The sequence below is a fragment of the Pelecanus crispus genome, chromosome 11 (genome assembly GCF_030463565.1).
Source record: "Pelecanus crispus isolate bPelCri1 chromosome 11, bPelCri1.pri, whole genome shotgun sequence".
Taxonomy (NCBI): Eukaryota; Metazoa; Chordata; class Aves; order Pelecaniformes; family Pelecanidae; genus Pelecanus; species Pelecanus crispus.
Genome location: NC_134653.1, coordinates 26512158 through 26537051, shown reverse-complemented (window position 1 = coordinate 26537051; position 24894 = coordinate 26512158). Strand labels below are relative to the sequence as shown.

The 24894-nt window shown below is 50.2% G+C and overlaps 3 protein-coding genes across 7 annotated transcripts in view; 1 reads left to right on the top strand and 2 right to left on the bottom strand.

Annotated features, from left to right (window-relative positions):
* SPPL3 (signal peptide peptidase like 3) overlaps window positions 1-2148 on the top strand; it is a 66621-nt gene extending 64473 nt beyond the window's left edge. For all 4 annotated transcript variants that reach the window (XR_012831470.1, XR_012831468.1, XR_012831467.1 and 1 more), the window contains one exon: window positions 2113-2148. The gene's annotated coding sequence lies outside the window, so the exon portion shown is untranslated. The remainder of the gene's footprint in view (window positions 1-2112) is intronic.
* Window positions 2149-3098: 950 nt separating this feature from the next.
* Window positions 3099-10098, bottom strand: ACADS (acyl-CoA dehydrogenase short chain). Its single transcript, XM_075718179.1, has 10 exons — window positions 10047-10098; window positions 9515-9678; window positions 7413-7562; window positions 7113-7224; window positions 6557-6708; window positions 6110-6280; window positions 4695-4832; window positions 4335-4430; window positions 3942-3998; window positions 3099-3265 (listed from the first exon to the last, which is right to left on the bottom strand). Exons 1-10 carry the CDS (start codon window positions 10096-10098, stop codon window positions 3113-3115), a joined length of 1245 nt encoding a protein of 414 aa, XP_075574294.1. The 3' UTR covers window positions 3099-3112.
* A 316-nt stretch (window positions 10099-10414) lies between these two features.
* UNC119B (unc-119 lipid binding chaperone B) lies at window positions 10415-17511 on the bottom strand. 2 transcript variants are annotated; one of them, XR_012831505.1, is made up of 6 exons: window positions 17295-17511; window positions 16589-16702; window positions 15957-16068; window positions 15546-15718; window positions 14359-14625; window positions 10415-10762 (listed from the first exon to the last, which is right to left on the bottom strand). XR_012831505.1 is itself a non-coding variant. In XM_075718852.1 (5 exons), the coding sequence occupies exons 1-5, from the start codon at window positions 17509-17511 to the stop codon at window positions 14513-14515; spliced, it is 729 nt and encodes a 242-aa protein (XP_075574967.1). In that variant the 3' UTR covers window positions 10415-14512. The 2 variants fall into 2 exon arrangements, 1 of the variants encoding a protein (XP_075574967.1); XM_075718852.1 differs by having other exon boundaries at window positions 10415-14625.
* Window positions 17512-24894: the final 7383 nt, after the last annotated feature.

Here is a 24894-nt window from a genome sequence, read left to right as displayed (position 1 = left end):
TTACGTAACTGCGTTTCCTAAGAAAGGATTCCAGTTAGGGCTCCCCTGCTTCATTCCCAGTAGTCTGCCTCATAACCAGGTTCACAAATGCTTAAGAGCAGTGTGGGGCAAAAAACATGATGTCCTTGAAAAGTGTCCCTGTGGCTTATCTCCTTCCCCACCTCTTTCTAATTTATGTATGATCTGAGTTTCCCATCTCAGTGCCCCAACTTTGCAACGTTGGCTGAGTTTGTAAACTGATAAAAACTTTTGGCTTCACCTGTAAATAGATCCTTTTCTCAGAGGAAAGCCTGGCCCTGCCCACGCCTTGCCAGGTTAGTGCTGTCTGAGGGCGGCTCTCAGTAAGAGCTCCCTATTTAATGCTGCAAAACTTGTTTGTGTTCTGCACTTTCAGCAGTTCTCTTCTGTGCCAGCCCTGAGGAGCAGCCGCACGTGCATTACAGCCAAAATTCTCTCAGCCAGCAGCGGCGAGGCGTAAGCTCTCAGTATCTTGCTCTGAGAAAAGCCAGCTCTTTGCTCTCGGAGCTCTGGGGCAGGCTTTGTGGATCAGCGTGCCATCTACCCCAAAGCGCTGCTTTGAACACAGATCCCTCTCTGGACCTGTGGCAGCAAGGAAGGTATTGGAAAGCTTTTGTTGAGAGACTTTGCACCCTTAAAGCATGGTTTGGTGGGTTTTTTGTGGGGTGTTTTTTTTTTTTTTTTTTTAGGTAATAGCAAAAGGGAACTCTAATAGAATATCTTAAGATGTTGCTAGGCTCAGGAACCTGAGTGGTGTGCTCTACTTAGACCAGTGATTTTTGACCAGCTCCGCCCTTTCTGTAATTTGATGATGTGCCGTGTAATTTGGTACAGACGATGGCAGAGGTGCAGCGCTCAGCAAGTTAGCATCAAGTTTGCAGTTGTAAGGCAGGTCAGCTGTTGCACTGATGTCAGAGCTAGCAAGAAGCTTGTTAATGAGGCACGCAGTGCATGATCCAGGCATTCCCAAAAGGAGGCTCTGGTCACAGGCACAGCAGCCGGCCTCCCCCAAGAACAGGCAATTACTTGATGCTGCCCCCCCCCACCTTCTGTCAGCTGAGGTGTTCATCGCTATATTCTCCCCTTTAGCTCAGCCATGGTGCATGTACAGGGGAAATTTCACTCTGCTCTGGAGAAGAGAAGCTACAGTCATTTGGAGTTGGTAAATGAAGGAGGTGTAATGTTGAAGAGGAGCAGTCTGAACGTGCTGATGGTACAGTAGAGCAGATCTAAGAAGCAGCTAGATGAGAGCGGTAAACGGTGCAGCAGGTATGGCCTAAGTGTGATTGACTGCTCTGGGTCACTGGGGGTTCAGCTGGACCTCAGCAGACAAGGTCCATGAAGATGAGCACAGAGCAGTAACTCTGCATTCCTGAAGTCCTCACTTTCTTGCAGGGAGCAGCCCTGCAGCTCCTGTTCTAGGTCAGTGGCTGCAAGGAGAAGTAAGTGTAAAATAGTATCACTTTCTCCTAACACAATCATAGATGTGAGCCTTCAGCAATCATCAAAGCAATGATAAGGGCTGAAATCAAGCTAGAAAAGTGTCTGTCACTCCTAGAAGCCCTCCATAATTTACAAAACATTCACAGTCATTACAGTGATTTTCCAGTAGAAATACACCTGTTGAATTCACTGCCTGGCTCCATTTGTGTTAAGCCTTAGGTTTGTGAGAGCAGCAAGGAGAAATTCAAGACTTTGCCCTCCGGCGCCCTGCAAGGGGTTATCTGTGTTGCGGGGACAGCTGCACTAGCGAGCACCCGCTGCACCGCAGGGCGGTGGCTGAACTGGTGCGTGCAGGCCCTGGTGGTTTATGCTCCTGTGTCTTGTGACTGGAAGAAAATATGCTAAATGAATGCACGTTTGCATTAAAAAAAAAAGAAAGTGGGGACTAGTGGTCCTTTAAAAATCAGGTTTTATTTGTCTCCTCGTGCTTTCTTATGTGTAATAGAATCCTCCTATTTGTCTCTCCACACAATTCTAAATAAATGGCACCACAAGAAAATAACCATTTACCTCTAGTGTACTCATCGTTTGGACAAGGGATGGACCATACAGACTTTAGCTGTAATCCTCTCCATCTTTTCCTGAGTTTAGAGCTTTTCTTTTGGCTGTTGAATCTTCTAAAAGTTCACTTCTTGCCAAAGATAACTGATTGAGGATATGTGCTACTGCTAAAGCTTCCTGGTAAGATCTTCTATGTCATGTGTTCATTTCCTTGTTGCTGCCCAAAAAATGTGTAGAGATTAAAGGCTGTTACTGCCACTTCATGCGCTTTCTTTCCTGTTGGGTAGCTGTTGGTATAGTAAAAGCAGCTTTTGGAGCAGAGGGTTTTTTTGGTGGGTTGTTTTTTAGAAAAATCAATCCCAGGCATTGCAGCTTTTCTGTCCTTTGCTTTTACACCTACAGGTGTAAGTGGCTGAAGTGAGCGTGCTGCTGGGCTCTGCTGGGTAAGATTGGGAGGGGGGTGGGGTCTGACCTTTGTTTTTACATCTTCATAGGTAGCCCCGGTGCCCTCCGATCTGGCTCCTCTCCTGCTGAAAGTAGGGAAAAGTGCACTGCTGCAAGGATTCCCTCGGCACAGCCTGTATCCAGTTAGGAGCTCACACGTAGCTGTGTGCCATACCTGAAATTCATCAGTCTGATCAGAAGAGGCCATGTAACCCGCAGCCTGGGACGGGGCACAGGGGTCATGTCTCTCCGTGCCTCTAACTCTGGCACTGGTTATCGAGTACCACATAGTGACAAATCCTTGTAAAACAGGCAGCGGCTGGGAAGCGCACAAGAAGAGCTGCTGACTTTACTGAACAGCAAAGTCATTTTGCTGCTACCAAACCAAAACAATGCTCTGGTTTAGGAAAAGGACAGGTTGCCTCCTCCCTCCTGCACTCATAGCCATCACTTAGAAACCTAGATGCCGCCTTCCATCCACCATGCTTTGTCCAAAGAAGAATCAGCACATTTTAACAAGAGGATCAGTTATTCATTGGTGAGGAAAACTTCTATCATTAGCCCTGGTCAAGAGGACCAAGACTCGATCACTGTTGCACACCATTACGAGGCACTTTGGGGTGGTGTCTTGCTCTAGTCGGCTTCTTCAGCTACGGTAGGCCTTCAGCAATTGACCTGCTATCACCAGTCTTTGGATCTCACTGGTTCCCTCATAGATTTCGGTGATACGAGCATCGCGGTAATGGCGTTCTGCTGGCATCTCTGTCACGTAGCCCATCCCACCCAAGATCTGGATGGCCTGAAACAAAGATGGCAGGTTAGAAAGGAAGCAGGGGCAAGGAATTTTTTTTTTTCTACAGAACACAACCACCTTAAAAGCAGCTAAGCCTACTGCAAGCATAGCTGGGGAGGGAGGGAGGACGGACACACATGGGGATGACTGCAGCCCATTTACAATCAGAGGAATACAGAGATTTGAGCCAGGTAGGAGTAATACTGATGTCCCAGAGAGAGAATGAAGAGCTTCAGAGGTATCTGTTAGTGATCCATACTCAGCTAAGACACTTTTATTAAGGACAGAGGAAAATAAATGCAGACACCAGAGGTCCTGCTCCATTTGCTCACTATGTTGCAAACTTACTGCTAGTCCTGACTGGTGCACCCAGTGCGTCCTCCCACATCGCTGATGCCGCTCAAAACTTTAACACTGCCCTGGGCAGCAGCAGGCACAAGACGACTTTAATAATACAGCTCCACAGGCCAGCATAAATCCCTGCACACCCCTCTCCCCCCGCAAAATCTAGCAAGATGGCTGTGCTAACCAGCTTCAGCCATGCAGGTGGGTTGGTTTGGTTTTTTAAAAAAAAAAAAAAAAAAATTAGTACATTCCAGCCCACCATCCCCAAGCACCTGTACAACAATGCAATCTCCCTTTCAGCATGCTGTGTATCAGCGACGACAATTGAAGTGATTACCTGATGCGCGATGGCTGTTGCAGCTTCTGATGCAGCCAGCTTGGCCATCGCTGCTTCCTTTAGGGAAGGAAAACATCACTGAGGGTGCAGCTATCACAAAAAGGAACACCTCACTCGCACCAGGAGCTGGAGCACTCACAGACCAGCTGTGCAGAGAGACAGGACTGTGCTAGCTGACAGTGGCCACCCCTCTCCCCTTGGCTAAAACCAGGAGTCGGCTCAGCAGGCTGCCTGAGGTTAGACAGCAGAGTCCAGTACCTGCTGGTGGGTTAAGCACCAACAGTGCTGGCTGGGCAGGAGCTGAACGCAGCGATGCTGTGCGTAGCACAGTTTTCTTGCCTTGAGCCTGTGCCCAGCACTGTCACCACTAGACAAATGCAGGGGTGGCAATACCTTTGTGAAGGGCTTCCCATTGTCTTTCAGCATAGCTGCTCTCCAGGTCAGCAAGCGCGCACCCTCCAAGGCCACAGCCATATCTGCCAGCTTAAACTGCAACGACAAACACTGCCTTTGTTGCAGGTGGCAGCCTCTGCCCGCACAAGAACAGACAGCTGGCGTCTCCCACGGCTGAGGCCAGTACTGCTAGAAAAGGAGTGCCTCCATCCCAACAATCAGTTTTAACGGTGTTTGAAAACAGAGATTATTACCTTGTTTATCCCAGACACTGCAAAGCTTGCCTGAAGCCACGCCTGAGAGCCCACGTGAACCTTGCACCAGCAATGTCTGGAACTGCCCCATCCGCCTAGCTCGTACCTGCACTGCCTGTAGCTTTGTGATGGGCGACCCGAAGGCCATTCTCTTTTCAGCATAATCCACAGCACAGTCCAGAGCTGCCTGTGCTATTCCAAGAGCCTGCGAGGCGATACCAATCCTTCCTGCATCCAGAGTTTGCTGTGAAAGACACAAAATATATGTGTTAAGTCGTCCTTGATCAAAAACAGTACACTCACATTTTTTCTCTTGCTGGGAAGCTGCTGTAGCCTTAGTATCCTCTGGTCAGACCTCCTTGATTCAGAATATTCCCGGTTATGCAGGAATAAAGAGCTATAAAATCCACTGGGCACTGCAGAGAGAAGCCAGGGGTACAAGAAGGAAAGCAGAAAGGAGAGCTATTGCTTCTTATTAGCTGGAGGGAAAAAAAGAGGGGGTGCAAAATAAGGGAAATGGCACGAGGAGCATCTGCTCTGGAAGGGGCTGAAAAGAACCCCCCAGCTAGACCCCTGGCTCACTGTGCGACTGATTTTACTTTAACTAAAAAAAAGAAAAAAAAAGGAAATCTGGTCAGTTTTCCTCTTTACCCTTGTCATTAGTACACACCCTGAAGCAAACATTTTTCAAAATGACTAGTGAATTGAGTCAATAACCTGACTTACCTCAAACACCTGCCCATTAGGCTTTTAACTGCTTCCCTGCCTCACTGTGCACAGGAAGGATTCACAGCACAGTGAGAAAAGGTTTCATCTTCTCAGTCCTAGGCTGAGTGCCTTAAAAAAGTGGTTGGTGACCGATGCATTCTTTTAGTTGTGGACATAATGGAAGGGGCTGGTCTCCAGGGAGCTCAGCCCTTTTCAAAAAGTCAGGCCAACAAATGGTGTTTTGCCCCTACAGGGAGAGCAATGAACACTTCCAAGGGGGAGCGCGTCACTGCAGGGAACGCGCTGTTCCACGGCTGCCTGGCTCCTCCTCAGAAGTCACACACGTGCCATAACTCAGGTTTCATCCACCTTTAGACACTATCCAGAGGTTGGGCTATGCCTCCAGGACAGCTTTTCTCTGCCAAAGTATTGAGGGAAAATGCCATGTTTTCCCTTCCTCTATGGATACAAACTGGAAGAAGAGAGGGTTGGGAGAGGAGAAAAATTAAAATACACCAACCCTGCTCACACAGCGCCTCAGCAACATTGGCATTCCTTCATCTGAGAACTGCCACACTGAGTCTATAATAAAAATGCTGTCAAGGATCTACGGTAATTAATGATTCATCAAGCTCTATGAATGATTTCTCCCATGTTGGCAAGAAGGGTCAAGAGCTTAATGTTACACAGAACAGCAGCTTATGCTAGCAGGTCTCACCAAAGCGATCCCAAGTCTGAAAATGGTTTTGAAAATGGTAACCTTGGGAACTACGGCTTTACACAACCACAGCTGCACCTCAATCCATCTCTTACCATGGCGATTTTGAAGCCCATTCCCAGCTGCCCCAGTAGGTTGGCCTTGGGTATCCGACAGTCCTCAAATATCAGGTTGGCAGTGGAAGAGGCTCGGATTCCCAGCTTGTCTTCTTTCTTCCCCAGTGACAGCCCAGGAGTTGGCATGGGAACCAGGAACGCGCTAATGCCCTACAACAAGACCCAAACTCTTAGGAACGGCGCCAACTTCCCATTTTCCTGGGTGTCAAAAGGCTTCCTCCAAACATTTTTCACAGGAGCTACATGTCCAGGTAACCAGAAGGGAGGGGAGAGCCGAGACAGAACAAAGCCAGCGCACATCAGCCCCTCCTCTGCTCAATGCCTGCATGGCTCTAAAAACAGAGTCCCCAGAGCCTTTTCAAAGTGCTTCTCCTGCACAGCTCCTTTACTCCTGGCCCTTCTTCCTGACTGACCCACTGAACGCACCTTGTGCTTCAGGGATTTATCCGTAGTAGCAAACACCACGGTGGCTGAGGCGTCCCAGGCATTGGTGATCCAGGCCTTGGTGCCATTCAGAACCCACTCGTCACCATCCAGGCGTGCCATCGTGGATGCCGCGCCTGCGTCGCTGCCGTTTCCTGAGCAAGGCACCAGCAAACAAAACTCAGGCAATCAGTGGCAGCCTGGGGCGCAGCCCACGCCCTGCCCACACCCCCACCGTCAGCTTACGGCACCTCTTGTAACTGCGGTAGTGCCAGCACCGTCCCTCCCAGAGGACCCAAACAGGAAGGGGAAAGGCCCATGTGTCTAAGATGTGTCCATCTCCAGAGCTCTGCTCACACAGAGGGGATGAAAATTTTCAGCGTGGACTACGGGGACGGCAGTTAATACCTTGGGCACTGAGACTTCATTTACACAGAATTGCTATAAACCACCTTTCTAGAAACTTAAAATTTCACAGACCTAAAGTCCATCCCAAACCCAACTAAGAGAAGAAGCTACCCTATGTTCTTTGCAACAGGAACAGTAACAGTCACATCACCTGGTTCACTAAGGGCAAAACATCCGATTTTCTCTCCGCTGGTGAAGGGAGCAATCCACTTGTGCTTCTGTTCTTCAGAGCCAAACTTGAGTATTGGCCCTAAATACAGAGACTTTAAGAATTGAGAGCTGAGTTAGTGCCTCTCAAAGGTCCAAGCCGTCCAGTAACTCCCTAATGTCTAAGTGCTCTCCAACACACCAGAACCCACCACAGGAACAGATCCCATTTCTCCCATACACTCCCCTCCAGTAACCCCCTCGGTTCCACGCCTGTCCCTCACACACAACCTGAGACACTTACATTATTGACACTGACAATGACGCCCGTGGATGCGCAGCCCCTGCTGATCTCCTCCACGGCAATGGAATAGGCCAGGTAGTCGAGGCCTGCTCCTTTGTACTCCTCTGGCACATCCATAGCCAGCAGCCCTAAGCCACCCATCTTCTTCACCTGCGTGTAGGGAACAGAGAAGTAAGATCCTCTGCACCACCAGTGTCCCAGCACATAGACGCAGGTACACAGAGATAAAGACAGGTCATAGCAGGGCTACACATGGAAGAAAAGATGTGCACAACTCCTGGTGAAATGGGAATCTGACTGTACAAAGTGATAAGTGTCCCCAGGTCCCGATGACTTCAACAAGAGCTGTACACAGTCACTGATGCCTAAGACAAGGCTCTTGATTATTTAAAGAGCTCTCTTCAGTACCAGGAAGGAAGAAGCCTTCTGAAGGTGAAACAGGGAGATACAACCCCACCAGCATTTCCTCAGCCTCCCGCCAAAGCTCTTCCCCCTTGTGCGTCTCCTGTCACTAGGAAGCTCCCAATGGGAAATCTAGCTGATAAAAATCATTAGAACTTTACCTTTGCATCTGCTGAGCTTCAGCCTAGGACTGCACAAGGAAAGAATTTTACAGAATGAATGACCCACAGAACAGTTTGCAAGAAGGTGATTTTTTCATTCCCATTAAAGCCAGGCCTTGCTTCCCAGAGAATTTAATTGTTGGTTACATTCAAAATTATTCTACCCCAAGTTCCTCAGCTGGACCCCTGGCTTCTTAACCATAAGCTCTTCAGAGCACCAACTCTAGGTCTCACTCTAGGTCTCCTGTTAACATTTGGCAACATACAAGAGAAAAACCAAGCTTTCGTCCGTTTTTATATTTAAGATGTCAAGCTTTTAGCGTTTCAGAAATAAGCGTATTACCAGCCTCTGCTTGCTTTAATAGGACTGAGAAGGAATTCTTAAACAAATATCTTCCCTCTTGTATGGGCACCCAAAACACTAGTCCTTCACATCAAATCCAGAGGATGAACAAAAAACACTAACTAGTTCTGTGTATGTTGCTTATATTAATAAACACTGTTTGCATTTTGAATTTTCCCCTACATATTCAAGTGAAAAGACTCAAAATCAAATGTAAAATTCTCAGGTAAGAACAGTGAAGTAGAGGGGAAAGTATTTTCTTCCTTAGAGCATGACTTTCCTGGTTATCTTCCTTATTCCTTAATAGAAAGAGTATGACAAAACTGGCATGCCTCTGACTGTGCTTGCTTGGAGCCTTTTGGCTAACATAACAGTACATGTTTTTCCCGGAGCTTAGTATTTCATTGCAGTGAAACAGGTGTTGTTTCTCTAACAGGTGAGTTAGTCTGCTCAACGCAGCACAGAATGCACTGCTGTGTCTGTACTGCTTTCCACAAGAGAAGTCACAGGTTTGACTGGAATCTCAATTTCTTCACAGCCCTAGAGGATGACCAACATGAATCTCCTATCTCCTGATCACTTCTTTTCACCATCTGAAATGCACTCAGGCTATCTATGCTTCCTCGCTACAAACCATTTTTACGTTTATGTGCAGTCTATAAAAGTATTTCATTGATTTTTTAAGTCAGTTGCATTATAGCCCACAGTAAAGTCAGTAAGAGAACTGAAAATGCAATGGTAGATCGCCAGATACAGAGAAACACAAGCCAAGGTAAAGAGCTCAAAATGTCCTGTAAGCATTAGAACCTCCACACTTGAAGAACTCTCCCTAAGTTGGTCTAAACTTCAATTTTCTGCTAAACCAGAGCTTAATGTACATTTTGCTTCAGGCCCCAGCGGTCCTGCTGCAGCAGCAGAGGGAAGTCAGGAGATCAGGGCACCTACATTTCCTTCTTTGTTTCCCTGTTAGGATATCACGCTTTGCGTAAGCATAAGCAATGCATTTTCCCTCCCCGGAGGAAAGGGTAAGGTTTAAGTAATTAGGCTTGCACTTAAAGCAAGGTTTATGGTTTACAGTTGGACTTGATGATCTTAAGGGTGTTTTCCAACCTCAATGATTCCACGGTTCTAAGTCAGGCTCTGAACGAGCCAGCCCGCCTCTCCCGTGCCCACCTCCCGGCGGGGGCAGCACGCACCTGCTCGGCGGGGAAGCGGTGCTCCTTATCCAGCTGAGCTGCGAGAGGCATCAGCTCCTTTTCCGCGAAGTCCCGGCACGTCTGACGCAGCATCTGGTGGGTTTCTGGCAGCTCCGCGGTCTGGTACACCGTGTGCAGTCGGCGGAGGCACCCAAAGGCCAGTGCTGAAAGGCGGGAAAGGAACGGAGCGCCGTTGTTTCCCTCACGCCCGGGGGAAAGGGGTCGAAACCGGCCCAGAAAGACCCGGCCGGAGGCGGGACTCATGCAGCGCGGCTTGGGGCCTCCCTGGAGGGACACTTTTCCCCCAGCCCCGGTGCCGCGGGATCCGGGACCGCAGCCGGGGCACAGCGGGCCAGAGTCTCAGCGGGAGGGCGGCACCGCGCCCGCCGCGGCTGAGGGAACCCGCCTCAGGCCCTGAAGGGCATCGGGGCGCCGCCCTCCGCGCGGGCCGCGGCCCCCGCCCACCCCCTGGCGCGCCCCGCAGCCCCCCCGAGCAGCCGCGGCGAAGCGGGGCCGAGCCCGGCGCCCTCACCCCTGGACGCCCCGCCGCCGCGGGCCCGCAGCGCCGCCGCCGCCGCCGCCATGGCCGCCTGCCGCCGCCTCAGGGAGCGCGAGGAGCGGGGACGCCGCGCACGCGCGAGCCGCGAGGGAAGCGCCCCGGACGGCACGGCCACGGCCCCGCCCCCCTCCGGCCCCGCCCCCAAGCCTGGGCAGCGCCTGTGCGAAAACGGGAGGTTTCTTTATTACTGTTGCTGGTGACAAAATAACGTTTATACAAATACATCGTCACCCGGGCACCGCGCGGCGGAGGGCAGGGAGGCTGCCGGCACCGTGCTGGCACCCAGAGCAGGAGCCGGCGACCCCGGCACCCCGGGACTGCAGGGGCACGGCCAGCACGGCTGCTCCCGGGAAGGACCACGGGAGGAGCGCATGGAGGCGGGGGACGCGCCAGCAGCCCAAAGGCCACACTGTGAGAGATACAAATACGTGTCCTGTAACAGCACTGGGATCCAGGCAGAGAGAGATGGCATTTGCTGGTGTTCGTTTTTTCCTTTGCTGCAGAGGAAGAGGTGATGACTCCGGCAGGCAGCCGTCCCTCAGCCTTGTCCTCATCATAAAGCTACAGGGAGACAGCAGCCGTTGAGTCCCAGGACTACACCCGATGCTGGGCCACGCTCTGGCGTAGCACAAGGCTTGGTAGCTCGATGTGACAGGACAGCAGGGCAGAAGGCAAACACTGGGAAACAGCTGAAGAGGATGTAATGAAACACAGAGCTGAGAAGTGGAGTTACCACGTTTGGACCTTACTGCTTCACCATCACCACCTTCCTCATTCATTTCTACCTTCTAAACACTTATTATATCCTTCCTGAACCCTCAGACAAGCGGAATAAACATCCTCAAGCACCAGACAGGAGGCTGCTGCTGCTTCTCCGCAGAAAGAGACATTGAAAATCCTAAGGAAAGCACACAAAGGAAGACACTTCCTAGCAAAAACTGAGGACGGGGGCAGTGGTACCCAGCCCATACGACAAGAGATGACCTTCGTTCACAAGGTGCAATATGTATTCCTCAGTCAATCATGAAAACAGCTGTCCAGGAAGCTTGCTTGCATGGATCCAAAGCACTCGCCTCAAAAATATGAAAAAGAAGTCCTGGTCCTAAGAGGACAAATACTGGAAAGATTTAACATGAGTTTGTGGGTTTGGTCCCTTTTTTTGTTATAGCAGAACACAGTATGATCCCAACTCTTTTCTCTTTCCAACTCAGCACACAACCTGAGAGAAGCTGTCTGCACAGATACCTCTTCCCTTGCTCAAACTTTAAGCGACACTGAAAGCATCTCCCTTGCATTCAGCACCTGGCTAGGATGGACCATGCACCTGACAAGGATGAGATCCCACTGGAATATCTTCCTAGCTCACTGGCATGAGTAGCTTTGACCCATCATTAAAAGCATCAGAGCACACAATCCAGAAGGAAGATGCTCTGTTAAACCATGTTTATCAAAGACATCATCCCTGCCACAGAAAGAAGACACTTTATAGAAGGCATCTAAGAGAAAAGGAACCTTAGGGAAGTGGCCAAAGTGGGGACAGGAGTTTAGAAATCCCTGACTTTCTGGATTACAATCAACTTTTTCAGTGCTGGGTTGCCCTCTTGTAGGGACCTTTTTTTCTGCAGCATACTTTTTAGGCAAAGACCTTCTAATCTGGCAAAGCAAACAAATTCAGCTAGAAACTGAGGGGTGCTAGTGCTACCTGCAAGTCTTCCGATTTTCCTCCAGTTTTCCTTTTTTTATTGCTGAAGAGCTGACACATTCACCAGTGGGAAAGCAACTGCTTCAATGCTTTTTTCTCATCGCTACTGGCAGAGGTAATGACTAAAGACAGGAATCTACTTTCCTATAAGCATCAAATGCCTCATTTACATTTGGCAGAGCGCTCTCCTGCTCTCAGTCACATTCTGCAAAGCAGCGGCTAGATGGCACCCACACCCCTACAAATACCCCGACCGTGCAGAGCTGCACACTGACCGCTACAAACAGCTCTCAGTCATTTCTGCTGCTCAGTCTGGCAACAGTCTGTCTTCCTTTTAAGAACCTTTACGCAGTGACACAGAAAACAGATGGGAATCGTCAGACTCGTAAGAAAGGCAAGAGGTTGCTTCATATAGAAAATGAGATAAAAGTAACATTTAAAGGCACCTGAATTTATACTACATACAAATTCAGCTCAATATGCTAAAATTTCCCAGGGAGTAACTAGAAGGCTCTTCAGACACTATCCTGAGCACCTCAGAACACTTCAGGGTGACAAAACCCATGCTTCCAGGCAGTTCTGCCTTGTCGCGAGTAACTACCTGTTCTTCCATCAACACAAATGTTTCCCACCTCACCAGCACGGCACGAGGCCTTCTGAAGACAACCACTCAAGAGGCATCTCAAACTCCAACTTACAATCAGCTTTAACTAAATTCTGAAATAACTAAACAAGATTGCCTAAGTGCCTTTGGAGATGCTGGAGGGGATCACCAGTTGCAGAACTGTTCTTCATCTTTCAACCATGCAGACCCTGCCCCTCCGCATTCCCAAGACATTTGTTGTGGTTGCTCATGATTAATGCTCCACCCAGAACAGGTCATTTGTTGTGGTTAATCATAATTAAGTATCTTCCCAAGAGCTGGAGATTCTTTCATGGCTGCCACCCCACATACTCTCACTGCTTTCCCTGATGCCAGCTGATCTTCTACACCAAAGTTAACATCATTAATCTGCGAGGCAAAGGCAGTGGTTTCCTGTTGCTGTCTACACACTAACAGGCTCTGGGCTGTGATGCCCACCCCACTTAATCCTGCTAAAACATAAACTACGCTGAATCTTACTTAACACAACAGGTAACCAACTGTATCCACCAAGGAGTTAGATTTCAACTGTCTCAAGGAACAAGTAGAACTAATACTACCAAATGCCTCTCATCTAGATGCAACCTAACTCCCATGTACAAGAGACACGACTGACCAGGCCAGCCGGGGGCAGGAAAAATGCCGGTCTTGAGAGCCAGCAAAATAGGCAGAAAAGCGTTTTGTTAGCTGAGATTTTGCATGGTCAAGAGCTGGGCTCCAGCATGGCTGCTGAGAAGACATGGGTCTCCTCTTCCCACTGCATGATGCTATTTCCTATCGCCAGATCCCAAACGCAGCTGTGAAAGACACCCTCTGGTCTGGCAGTTACTAACTCAGCAGAACTTCCTAAACCATAAATAAATAAGCAGCTAAGTAGGCAAAGCAGTAATGGTGACTCAATCAATTAAAAAGAGAATCATATAAATTCTCACTTCGTAAGAATCCCACTCTGTAACACTGAGTGATCTGACCCGAAAAGCTTTAGCTACTAATACCTCAACTGAAACAAAGCAAATGACCTGGTAACACCACTGTCTCTCCTTCCAGCACCTCTGACAGATCGTTCAGGTTTAAAAGTATAGAGAGATTGAAGCCTAGGAAGCTCTGCTTCCTACACATTTTTCAAGTGATTTTCCACATTCTCCCTTTTTCCTCTGAGCCCCATGAGGTTGACACATCCCCTTCACCCCAGCTAGACTGACAATGTGCTGCCAATCTAAAAAGCAATACATTCTGTAGCAAGAGCCAAAATTCCTAGACAAAGGGAAGCAGGAGAAATGGTAAATATAGTGAGATTAACTTCAGCTCTAAGGTTGACCCCCGAGCTCCAAAATTCAACAATTTGCTCACAAGAGCGCAAACAGAAATGCCATCAGACTAACTCAATGACTGACTCAACCTGGATAAAGCCCCTTTTTCCCTATCTTGTGTCTCTAGTGAAATCTCTGGCAAGATACAGATTAAGCTGTTCTCAGGGGCAGCTCAGGCCCCTGGAGGCAGAGGGAAGATTCCTACACTGCTTAGAAACTGAATTAGTCTCTTACTTTATTTTTCTCACTGGAGAATATTAGGATGCACCCTAAAAAGCAATCTCAGCCACTACAAACTAAACCACTGTGCATTAAAGACACGATCTATCCAACTGAAGAAGAGATCTGCTCTTTAGGCATCACTGACTACTTGAAGGGGGAAAATTTTCCTGCTAAGAAATAGCTTACCCAAACAATCTGACCTCTTGAAAGAGGGTAGTCACCCAACAGGTGAAACATCAGAAGCACTAAAAGTGCAACCTAACTATAAAGACTGTAACAGCAATCATTTTCTAATGGTGCCTCCGATCCATGACCTAGCCAAGGTACCAGAAGGTAACCAGAAATAGAGAATAAGAGGCAGGATATCGAGTGTCGGATAGAGAAGTGTTGCAGGGAGATTTCCTTTACTTTCATGAGCTGTCGTCTTTGCTTCATGCTTTGAGCCTCATGCAAGGAGAAAAGGTTTGGCAAGAAGCCTTGTTGCACAAGACATCAACTCCAGTCCATTCCTGGACATCTGGAACAGTTAACGGCAGCACAGCATCCAGTGGACATAGAATGATTACTGTCCTCCGTTGTAAGCATAGTCAGCCTTGTTGTGCATAATCAACTTGTTGTCCACAAAGTAAAAGCTGTCTGAGCGGGTCTCATATGGATTTTCAACCATCAGACGGACTGTGAAAGAGAAAGCTCAGTTACATTCAAAAGCCTGCCACACTCCACTGGACAGCACAAAGTCAGAGTAAAAAGGACTCGGCCACTCTGCTGGATTTACCAGGCTGATGCTCTGCCCCACCCAAGTAAGAGAAGCAAACTGCTCTGCTGAACATGCCCCAAAAGCTCTAGCCTGCCCCTTCCTATTCTTCCTATTCACAGGACAATTGCTGTCAAAAGCAAACAAAGGGGGATGGAGCAATCTCACACAAGACGACCTTAGAAACTGTCAGAGCCACCACTAGAGCAGAGCAGCAATCACATCTGTAAGCAGAGGTTGCAATCCGCAAATGAAAAAGCGGTGGCACTCCCCACATGTACACAGGCGGGTTACAAACTCTGTGCCTCCTCCTGCACCTAGGCAGCCACAGAAGGGCCCACGTGCTCCTACTCTATCCACCCCCTGAGGTCAAACATACCCTGTACAATGTATATTTGCAGAGATCTTGATAGGCTCAAAAACACACCTCTCGGAGAAGAGCCAGTTCTGTTCCTAAGCAGAAGGCTCAAGCCCTAACAAGCAAGTGCCGAAAACAGATGCGTGGCTACCAAAAGAACCCTTTTTCAGGGTTTTGTTATCTTCTGGGCTATGCTGTTAGGCATCAGGCATGCCAGCCCTGTGACTCTGATCAGTTCTTGCAGCCTGTGACTTGACAACGCAGGTTGTCTCAGGCTTTCATTTTCAGAGGAGGAGAATTTGCAGAACAAATCTGTAATTCAGTCAAGATTACATGCAGCTTAAACCAGGAACCTGTATCTATTTATTCCGGCCCACCACCCATCCCAGTCACAACTTCTTTCACAAGTAGAGAGAGGAAGAAAATGAGCATATGCACACACACAAACAAAACACAACTCAGTCTGGGAAAGGAGATACTTACTAAGGTCTTCTGAGAGCTGAGGGAATTCATAAATGTGTTCACATGTGTTCCTGCTACTGGGGATGCAGAAGCCAAAATCAAAGTCAAAGTTCTTCAGCAAGCGATCTCGGAAGTAATGCCTCTCAATCATTCTAAAGTTTGACACTGGCTTTTCTCCCACTGTGAATTCCACTCTGTATGCAAGAAGTAGGAAAAAACAGCTAAGACGACATACCTCTCTTCCTACTGGGAAGGACAGAGCCTCGCACCCAAGGCTACACAAAAATCCAACAAATCATTCCAGAAGGAGAGACTTTGATATTTGTAGTGCAAGACAGTTGTCTCCAGTCTTTGACCCAGTTTTGTTATAAACTGTCAAGCGACACTTTGTAAACATCTGATTCTCCCTTCTTTCTATGAACTCATACTCACGTTGCACCAACAGTCCGAAGGCGGAGAAATGCTGGGGTGAACTGATAACGAACAAAGCGGCCTGCGCTAGCGTCCAGTTCACTGTTGTCATCTTCATCCTCTTCATCTTGCTCTAGAAAACGCAGCAGCTCAAGAGTTATTCTGCTAATAGCATACTCATAAAGTAACACTGGCTAGTGGGTGTATCAGGACAAGCTGGCTATTACTTAGGCACTGAACGTAAGGGTTTTTAATAATTGGTCTGAGACTCATACTGGCACTAAGTAATAAAGAAAAGATCTGCTATGACAGTTGGCACAGCCTTGGTGGCTCCAGAGCTGAAACCGCCCTCAGTCTCACAGGATATCCCCCCTCGCAGTTGCCAAAGCACACAAAAGAAACTCTGTACCATAACCAGCCAACAAGGGCAGATTTGCAGCTGATAGTACTCCCCCATCTCACAACAATCACCTCACATTTTTATGACAACAAGTTTCTCAGAAGAGGTAAACTCTATCCTGTGCTTAAAGGAGAGGAATTTAGTCACTAGGACATATCGAAGGACCTTTCTGCTTGGTTTGCGTGGGTCCTGCATTGCAATTGCTCAGCTCTCCGAGACTCTCTAGCCTCCCTGCAATGTTAGCACGACATACCTGAAGCAGATGGCTTTGCAATTTCAAACAGCACTGTTCCGGTTTCAAGGTCCCGGATCTTAAACCTGGTGAAGTCAATGTTGTAAATGTTGTCCTCAGGTTTGCATAAATAATCTAGAAGAGAAAGAAAACATATAGGAGCATTTCAAAATATCTCTGAGCAATTACCAAAGGAGTTTCTTTTTTTGTTAGCCCCAGTCCGTTCATATGCATACTGCAAGTCGTTTTGCAGAAGCTTCACAAAAGCAGGACAAAAGTGAGGCTAGAAGAAACAAAGGCATGCTAGGTGCCAGGTAGCAGAGCAAGAAAGGGAAGGGAGCGGGACAGAAAAATAGAGATCAGCAGCCCAGAGGAAAAACAAACAAGCCAAAAAAAAAAAAAAAAAAAAAAACCCAAACCCCCAAACTTTCTGGAAGTTGTAACAAAGCTGAAGGCAGGAGCCGGCCAGGGCGCGCACTCCTCAGCCGCTCCCGGCGGCAGCGCCGAGCCGGGTCGCGCAAGCTCCGCCGCTCCCGCCGCCCTCTCCCCCGCCCCAGGGGCGCGGAGCAGCCCGGCTCCGCGACCCCGGCCGCGCAGCCCCCTCCGCCGCGGCTGAAGGGGGACTGAGGGAGCAGCGCGGAGGGGTGTCCGCCCGGGACCGCGGGGCCAGCCGGACCCCTGCCGAGCGCTGCCGGCCCGAGACGCCCCCTCCCCGGCCCGCACTCACTCTCCGTCACCCGGCACAGCCCCAGGACGTGCTCGGGCCGGACGGTCTCCAGCGCCAGCAGCTCGGACTCGGTCCACGGCGGCCGCGGCGCCGCGTCGGCCGAGCCGCGCCGCCCCCGCAGGCGGCTGAGCGCCCCCCCGGTCCCCGGCGGCGGCTTCTTCTCCGGCCCCGGTCCTGGCCCCGCCGCCGCCGCCGCCCTCGCCTTCGAGCCGCTCATCGCCCCGCCGCCGCCAAGATGGCCGCCGCCTCCCTCGGTAGCTATGGGAGCGAGGGGCGGGGCCGCGGCGGGTCAGAGGGCGCGGGCGCTGCCTAGCAACGCGGGGGGGGGGGGGGGGGGGCCGAAGCTAAGCAGGGCCCGCCGCGTGCGCGGCCGGAGCGGGGACCCGGCATCCGCGTCGCGCCCCGCCGCTCGCGGAGCCCCGGCACCGCGCACCCACCTCGCGGGCGCCCTCGGCCCTCCCGGGGCTGCGCACAGCAGGCGGATGGCGGCGGGCAGGCCGGGTAGGAAAGCTGGGAGATACCTGAGCGAGAGAAACACAAAAACCGAACAAGCCGCACGCCCCCACCCGCGCAGCACCCCTCCCGCGGCCGGCAGCGCCCTGAGCCGCCAGCCCGGGCCCCGCTCCCGCTGCAGCTCCCAGAAGCCGGGAGATTCACGGTGGCGGCACCCGGGTCTCCCGTTAATTAAATCACGGTGTGAATCCCAGCGCGCAGCCGGTAATTCATAGAATCGTTTAGGTTGGAACCATCCAACCATTAACCTACGCTACCAAGTCTACTCTAAGCCAGTCAAGGGTAGACTGGACTAAACCATGTCCCCAAGTGCCACATCTACCCATTTTTTGAACACAAAAATTGCGGAGAGCGGGTGTCCCCCCGAGAGCCGTGGTGTTTTTAGGGAGCGGTGGCAAGCACTTGGGAGGAAGCAGCTGCCAGCTGGCACGGTGTCGGCTCGGGGGTGCCCCGGAGCGCCCACCCCACTGCTGCCCTGGCCTGGGGACACCCCAGCTGCTGTCCCTGGGGAGCTGGCACCCGGATCCGGGCAAGGACGGTGACGGCACCGTGTGCCCCAAGGAGGGTCGCCCAGGGAGCACCTGTACCCCCGCCACGCTCTTCCTGGGCCAGCCAGCCTCCCAGCCATGCCACTGTCACCCCCACCCCGGGCCCCTGTGAGCACACGTTGGAGGGGCAGCGGCAGACATCTGACGAGCCTGGCCGGAGGGGCTGGGGAGGACCCACGGGAACATCACACCCAGGATGTGCTGCTTCCCAAAAGAGGGGCTGCCCGCCAGCCTGCAGTAGGCACTTAAGAGCTACTAAGAGTCACCTCCAGCCCTTCACGGAACTGGGGCAAGGACAAGAAACATCTGCATCCTCTTTTCAGACTCCAGCCGACACTCAACACACTCAAGATGACCGGAAACAGATTCAGAGCAGTGGTTAGTGACGTTGGCTGCTGCCACAGGCGCCTGCTACTGCCAACCAAATGCAATTTCAAACAAGCCTGCCCATGCCAGCGCTCCCAAATCCTCCTCGCTGCATCGGGTTTGGTCCCTCCATCCTGTGCCCCAGGAAGAACAGACCAAAGGCCCAGGCTGTCCAGAAGAGTGGCTGCTCTGCACGGGGCCAAGGTCCCTTGCCCCCCAAGAGCAGGCCCCTAGACGAGGAAGGTGCCACTTTCTCTCTGCTCCAGCTACAGCCCCTTCTGACCGCCTGTGATGCGGTTTGAAGCTGAAATCAGGGCAGCTTGCAAAACCCCAGGAGGTAGATTACATCTCTAGTGTTCCTGATCTGAGCAGGAAGCAACAAGGTCCACATCAGCACTTTAAGAGGATGTTGTACTGTTCAACTTGCACTTAATTGCCCAAAACAACTGGCAAGAGAATACTGGAGGCAGACAGCGTCGGGGAGAGGCTCTGGGCTGCAGCAGTGGTGGGATGTTAAACTGCATCTCGGCAGCAGCCTGCAGTCCCTTCTGCAGTGCAGTCAGTCTCAGCCTCCCACACCATGAGCCGTAAAGTAGAAGGGGTTCCCCCATCCCCACCGCTAGAAAAGAGGGACCACCTCATCCAAGTGACAATATAATTTTGTTTATTTTCCTTTAACACACTGCTGGTTAAAACTGCCAGACAGTAGATTTCAGAACATTCCCTCAACCAAACATCCTGGGGAAATTAAAAAATAAAACCACTACCATGTACCAAAAATAAAATAACCCACCCCCACACCCGTCTTTTTCCCCAAACTAGTCCTTGCAAAGCCAATGCAATCAGAAATAGACATCTGTGCTTTTCACCCAGGGCCCAAGCTTGCTGCAAAACAAACTAAAATGTCACTGCAAGTTGTTATAACACAAAGCAATGGACAGTAAAATAAAAAAATCCTCCTTAAAAACCCTTTGTACTGGTGACAAGTACAGATGGAGATCTCTCCCCACACTGTTTAGCCTTTACAGACAACTTAGACCTGCAGCTTCAAGTAGTGTGTGACATGTCCTTAATGGCAACAGCACGGGTCGCTTCCACATGTCCCAGCGTACGCAGCCAGGCGCTATGGAGCAGTGCCAATGCTAAAAGCTGCTACACCAGTGGGACCCAGGCATCACTGTCACCTGCCTGGCATCTCGCAGTCTTGAGTGGGAAAGCCCTGAACACACGAAGGCCCTGTAGAAACCATGAAAAATTCAAGCCCCTACTTGCCAGCAAGTTTCCAGACACTGCTTCACCCCAGCGCCCTAGCTCAGGAGCTGTTACAGCGTGACAGAACAGCCATGGTAGCACAGGCAAGCACATCCCCACTACACGTCACTGGGAACAACTCCAGGGCAGAGATCCTGCGTTTCCTAGATTCACATTCTCCCCGGTTAAACTGGTTCAAGCTGTACTTTGCCCCTTGCCTTGAAATCTCCATCACACAAACTCTTTAGCAGAGACCTCTGATGTTTGCAAAAGATTATTCACATTTTCTAATCAGCCAGCACTGTTGTTAGGAGGGAGGAAAGCACTTCTGTTTTGTTGATTATTTTTTCCTTTTTTTTTTTTCTTTTTTAAATAAAGCACTTTTGGGGGAAAAAAAAAATCAAAACCTATCAATAACCTGCAGCAGTGTCCCACTGATCAGCCTGGGGACAGCGCTGCCACATCCCTCCCCCTCCCACATCTTCCCCCCAATCTCCAAAAATATTATTTAATATACAGCAATAAACTCTGAGCAAGCCAGAGTCCTGGAAGACATGGACCTGCTTTCACCTTTCCTGTCCAGCCCAGCACCATTTCAAAGCAGTTGCTACTATACTCCTGGGACAAAACTGTTTGGATCCAAGGTGAAACGCACGTGCCCCAGCCCCGCTGGGCAGCGCACGAAGCAGGGGTGCAGCGCAGGAGGCCTATTCATGTAATCACGTCTCAGCCTTCACAGCTCCAGCCTGGTGGTGTGTTTGTGCCATTGAAATACTTGCCTGAGCCTATTTGGGACTAGCCAGTGAAGACAGACTGGTGGAACCAGGCTCACGTTAAAAAAAAAGCATCCTTGAATTGTATTAGACTTTGGCATTTGTTGTGGAGATGCAGAAGCGCCAGTAGGTAAATTAGCTCAGCACTGGCCCAACTCCCATTTCCCTTGGGTTCTCAGCAAGGATATTTCCCTCCCTGCCACATAAGTGCAAGAAGCAGACGGATCTCTCCCACATTTGAGCACCAAGCAGAGCCTGAAACACTTGGTACTTCGCAGCTGCTCAGAATCTGTCTCATATCAAGGGCTGAAGCTGCTCTGCTGGTCCTCTCCCTCCTCCTGCTGTTTTCCATCAGACAGGCCTGTTCAGCCCAGACTTCCCATATCAAGACTTTTCCCTGGCTGTTGCAATCCTATTTCAACTTAAAAGAAGGCCAAGGGACAAAGCACGGGTCTCTGCTCCCTGTTCAGACCCAAACAGTGCAGGGTAAGCCCTTGGCAAGTGAGTTTGGGGGGCAGGACCCCCCCAAGCCACACTCTGCACCCAGAAGCTGTAAGCACCATACAACTACCAGGACCCAGCTGTGACTCACTCGGCTCCAAACTGCACAGACACGCAGGCACCAGACTGTCTGGAAGTTCTTCATCCCGCCTTCGGGAGATTTCTGGGGGAGACCAGACCTGAAGGAGCTCTTCCAGTTCTTCTGTCCCTTGCTAGGCTTTTTTTCCATTGACCTCAAGGGCTGGAACCAAAGATACTCACTCACTCGCAGTTCTGCTTCAGCTGCGACCTCCGGAGCTGGCATCCAGGGACAGTGAGACAGTCCCTAGCTGATCACAAGGGCAGGGAATGCCTGTCCCTTGGGAAATAGAAAAACCACTCAGAAGCTCCTTAAAAAAAAGAAGCTTCATCAAATAGACTTTTATTCAAGGCCTGAGACAAAGGCACCAAAAAGAGACAGGAATTAATTTGGTTTTCTGCTCACTTCCACCTGGGACACCCAAAAGGATCAGAGCCGTTATTTTAGTCACACACACAGAAGGGGAAAATGACCTGACTTAAAGGTACGAAAGTAGGGGCTGATGAGGGGGTAACTAAAATAAGCTTTGGAACCACTACCCTGAGGCTGGATCCAGGCCCAAAACACGATCGACGGTGTTGTCTCCCCTTTAAGTGGAAGCTTTATTAAAATTGCCTTATCTGCCCCTCTCTACACAACTGCTCCACAAATCAAGCCAGGGTCTGTTCTGACCCAGCTCCCCACACTGCTGCACAGGGACACGCACCTCATCTGCCTGCTGCTGGCTGGAGGCAACACAGCACAAACAGGCTTGTCTCTAACCGGTCTCAGTTAAACAATGTCTTGGATATTCCCTGAAACACGTCTGCTGGAAAGCTACAGCCAACCCAAACTTTTTCTTTCCCTGGGTAGGACCAGATGCCTCATTGTACCCATCTGGCTGGCTTGCAGGTGCCAGGGATGACAAGGGGAACCAGCCTGAGTATGGCATTCACAGCAAGGTGCTGGCTGGTTATCCCCTACCATCCTCCTGTGTTCCCACACACTTTGTTTGAAGGCTCCTTCTGAGGCAGCCCTGTCAGGAAGGGATGGACCAACAAGGAAAATTGCTCATAGCACCATAATGGGGTCAGAAACCCTCCAATCAGTCAGACACCAGCTTCATAGTGACAAACATGGATAAAAACAGAGCCAAAACAACTAAATTGAAGCCATGAAGGATGAACCATTCCTCCTCCCTATTCTTATTCAAGTAAGACAAATTCATTTGAACTGAGCAACTGGAACACAACAGATCACACCCTGCACAGCCTTACCTTAGGGTGGCTGATGGCCAAATGCACTGGCTGCCAGGAGAGGCAGGGATAAACCATCCTAGAAGACTTGTCTCTGACTTTCGCAGACCTAAATGCACACCCCTTTTCTCATGCTTGGCAAGGTGCAGAGATTACTGGGTGAGCCACAAGAAGCTGAATGATTCCTTGCTTCAAGGATGCTCAAATAAAATACAAGCTAAAAGGCCTGGAGGAGAACAGCTCCTTACAGAGCAGCTTGCTTTCAAGCCCAGGTTCTTTGCTTAACAAATCAGCACAGTTCATGCTTCTCAGAACTGATAAAGATCTAAATGTCTCTGTGCTCCAGTTAGAGCAATCCCAAAAATGCTGGAGAATCTCTGCAGACACCGTCACCAAACAAAACAGAACTCATATTTTATAAGAGTTTTATAAGTACTAGGATTTTAGCAGCAGCTAGAAGACAAAGCAAACAACTTCAAGTTTACCACCTTTTTATCCTAAGGTTTGTTCTTAAGATCTGCTCTCTCTAAAGCCTGTCTTCTCCTTCCAGTGTAGCAGAGACCCTCCTGCTTCTCCCAAACTGTTACCACTTGTGCCATTGGAGAGAAGGTAATTAAGGTCCTACTGCTTGCTTTTTAGCTCAGACACAGAATTAGGGTCAGACCTATAGCAGTGATGTATGCAATCAGAAAAGCAAGGTTCAGTGCCACTGCTGTGCAGAGCAGCGCTTTGACACCTCCTCCACCTCCCGTTGTGGAGCCCGTGAGCTGACAGCTCATATCACAGCTTGAGGGTTAGGACGAAGAGAAGGCTTCAGCTCCTTGGGCCCAGCAGAGCAGAAAGGTTTCCTTTCCAGAAACTAGGGAATTCTGCTGACCCTTCTCAGCTCAAAGAAAGGCTGAGCCACCGCAGGGGATCAGACCCAAGAACAACTGCTAGGAAAACTCAGGCCCAGGAAGGAGCAGCAGCAAGAAGGACACCGCTCAGCACAGCTGCTCTGGATAAAGAGAGAGGACTTCTGAGAACAGAGGTAGCATGAGGTAAAGTGTTCTGTGAGCCCAGAGCTCACCAGGATTGATGAAGCTGACCCACAAGGACCCAGCCACGCCTGGGCCAGATCCTGCTCCGGCACACAGAACATCTCCCTCCCGCCAGCCAGAAGTGCTCAACATGTCAGAGGCCAAGACCATGGGAAGGCAGGTCCTCAGGGCCTCCAGTAGACACAGCGAGGGCTTTTGCTCTGCTCGGCCTCTGTCAGGCAGGCACAGGCTCTGCATGTGGAAACAGAAGCCTCTTGCAGAAATATCCCCAGGGAAAGCGGGTGACCTTGTCTCCAGTGTTCTGCTCACTTCCAGATCGCTGGAGGGCAACAAACCACCTTGCTCTGTGGTACTGAAATGTTGGACATCTGCCCCTTCACCCCAGTGCCTCGAAATGCAAAAGGCCAAGCTAACTGAAGACACTAACCAACTCCACTGCACTTCTCACTGCTTGTAGGGGCAGGCCTGGCCCCTGCGACAGGGAATGAGAGCTCACAGGGAACAACTGTGAGGTTGCTCCACTCTGTCCTGCGGCACAGGTTGTTCACAGTCACGGGGCAGGGAGGGGAGCTAACGGTTAAGGCCAAGGAACAAGTCCAGAACCTCCTCTCTAGGTCATCTGATTCTCAGCTTCTTCCAAAGGAGAGGTCACTTGCTAGGAAGGGCAAAACAAGGAGCCAGGCTTAAAATTAAACCTTTGAAAAGAAAAGGATATTAAAGGAAACAAAAGCCATAATCAATACAGAAAATAAGTGCATCTGATCAGATGCTAACAATGTCAGCCTCTCACAGGCTACAGCAGATTCCCTCTGCAATGGATCTAACATTACAATTGTCAAGCTAGGAAAGTCTCTCCCAACTGGTGCAGCAAATCAGGCCAGATAAATCCCTCTGCTCCTGGCACAGCTTGCACTCCTAGGAGGGGAACGTCTCCAGAGAGGCTGAGAGGCTAGCTGGAGTCTTGGTATCTTTATGCAGGTGAGTACCATACATCGTGTTGCACACATTCAGGGAGATGCTGAGCCAGGCTCCATCCTCCATAGTCGTTAGTCACCCAACGGCACCACAACACTTCCACGCTCCCAGACAAAACGTATACCCAGGCCTGGTTTTAGGAGCTGCTTCCCTGCTTAAGGAACCATATTGCACCCAGCAAAGGCAGAGATCTTGCAGCACATGGCTTTCTCTCAGTGTGGGACATGGCCCAGGACCTCTAGCATCAGCTTCCAACAGCCCAATACACAGACAGCCAGGACTCGGTTTACTCTTGGATGCCCCAGGGAGGATCAGAGGC

Coding starts and splice junctions, on each gene's coding strand:
- ACADS (XM_075718179.1), bottom strand. CDS start 10,098: ATGGCGGCGGCGGCGGCGGCGCTGCGGGCCCGCGGCGGCGGGGCGTCC. Junction 9,679..10,046: donor CGGCGGCGGGGCGTCCAGGG/GTGAGGGCGCCG, acceptor CCCGCCTTTCAG/CACTGGCCTTTGGGTGCCTC. Junction 7,563..9,514: donor ACCGCTTCCCCGCCGAGCAG/GTGCGTGCTGCC, acceptor CCCTACACGCAG/GTGAAGAAGATGGGTGGCTT.
- UNC119B (XM_075718852.1), bottom strand. CDS start 17,511: ATGAGCGGCTCGAAGGCGAGGGCGGCGGCGGCGGCGGGGCCAGGACCG. Junction 16,703..17,294: donor GCTGTGCCGGGTGACGGAGA/GTGAGTGCGGGC, acceptor TTTCTCTTCTAG/ATTATTTATGCAAACCTGAG. Junction 14,626..15,545: donor TCAGCTCTCAGAAGACCTTA/GTAAGTATCTCC, acceptor TCTCTTTCACAG/TCCGTCTGATGGTTGAAAAT.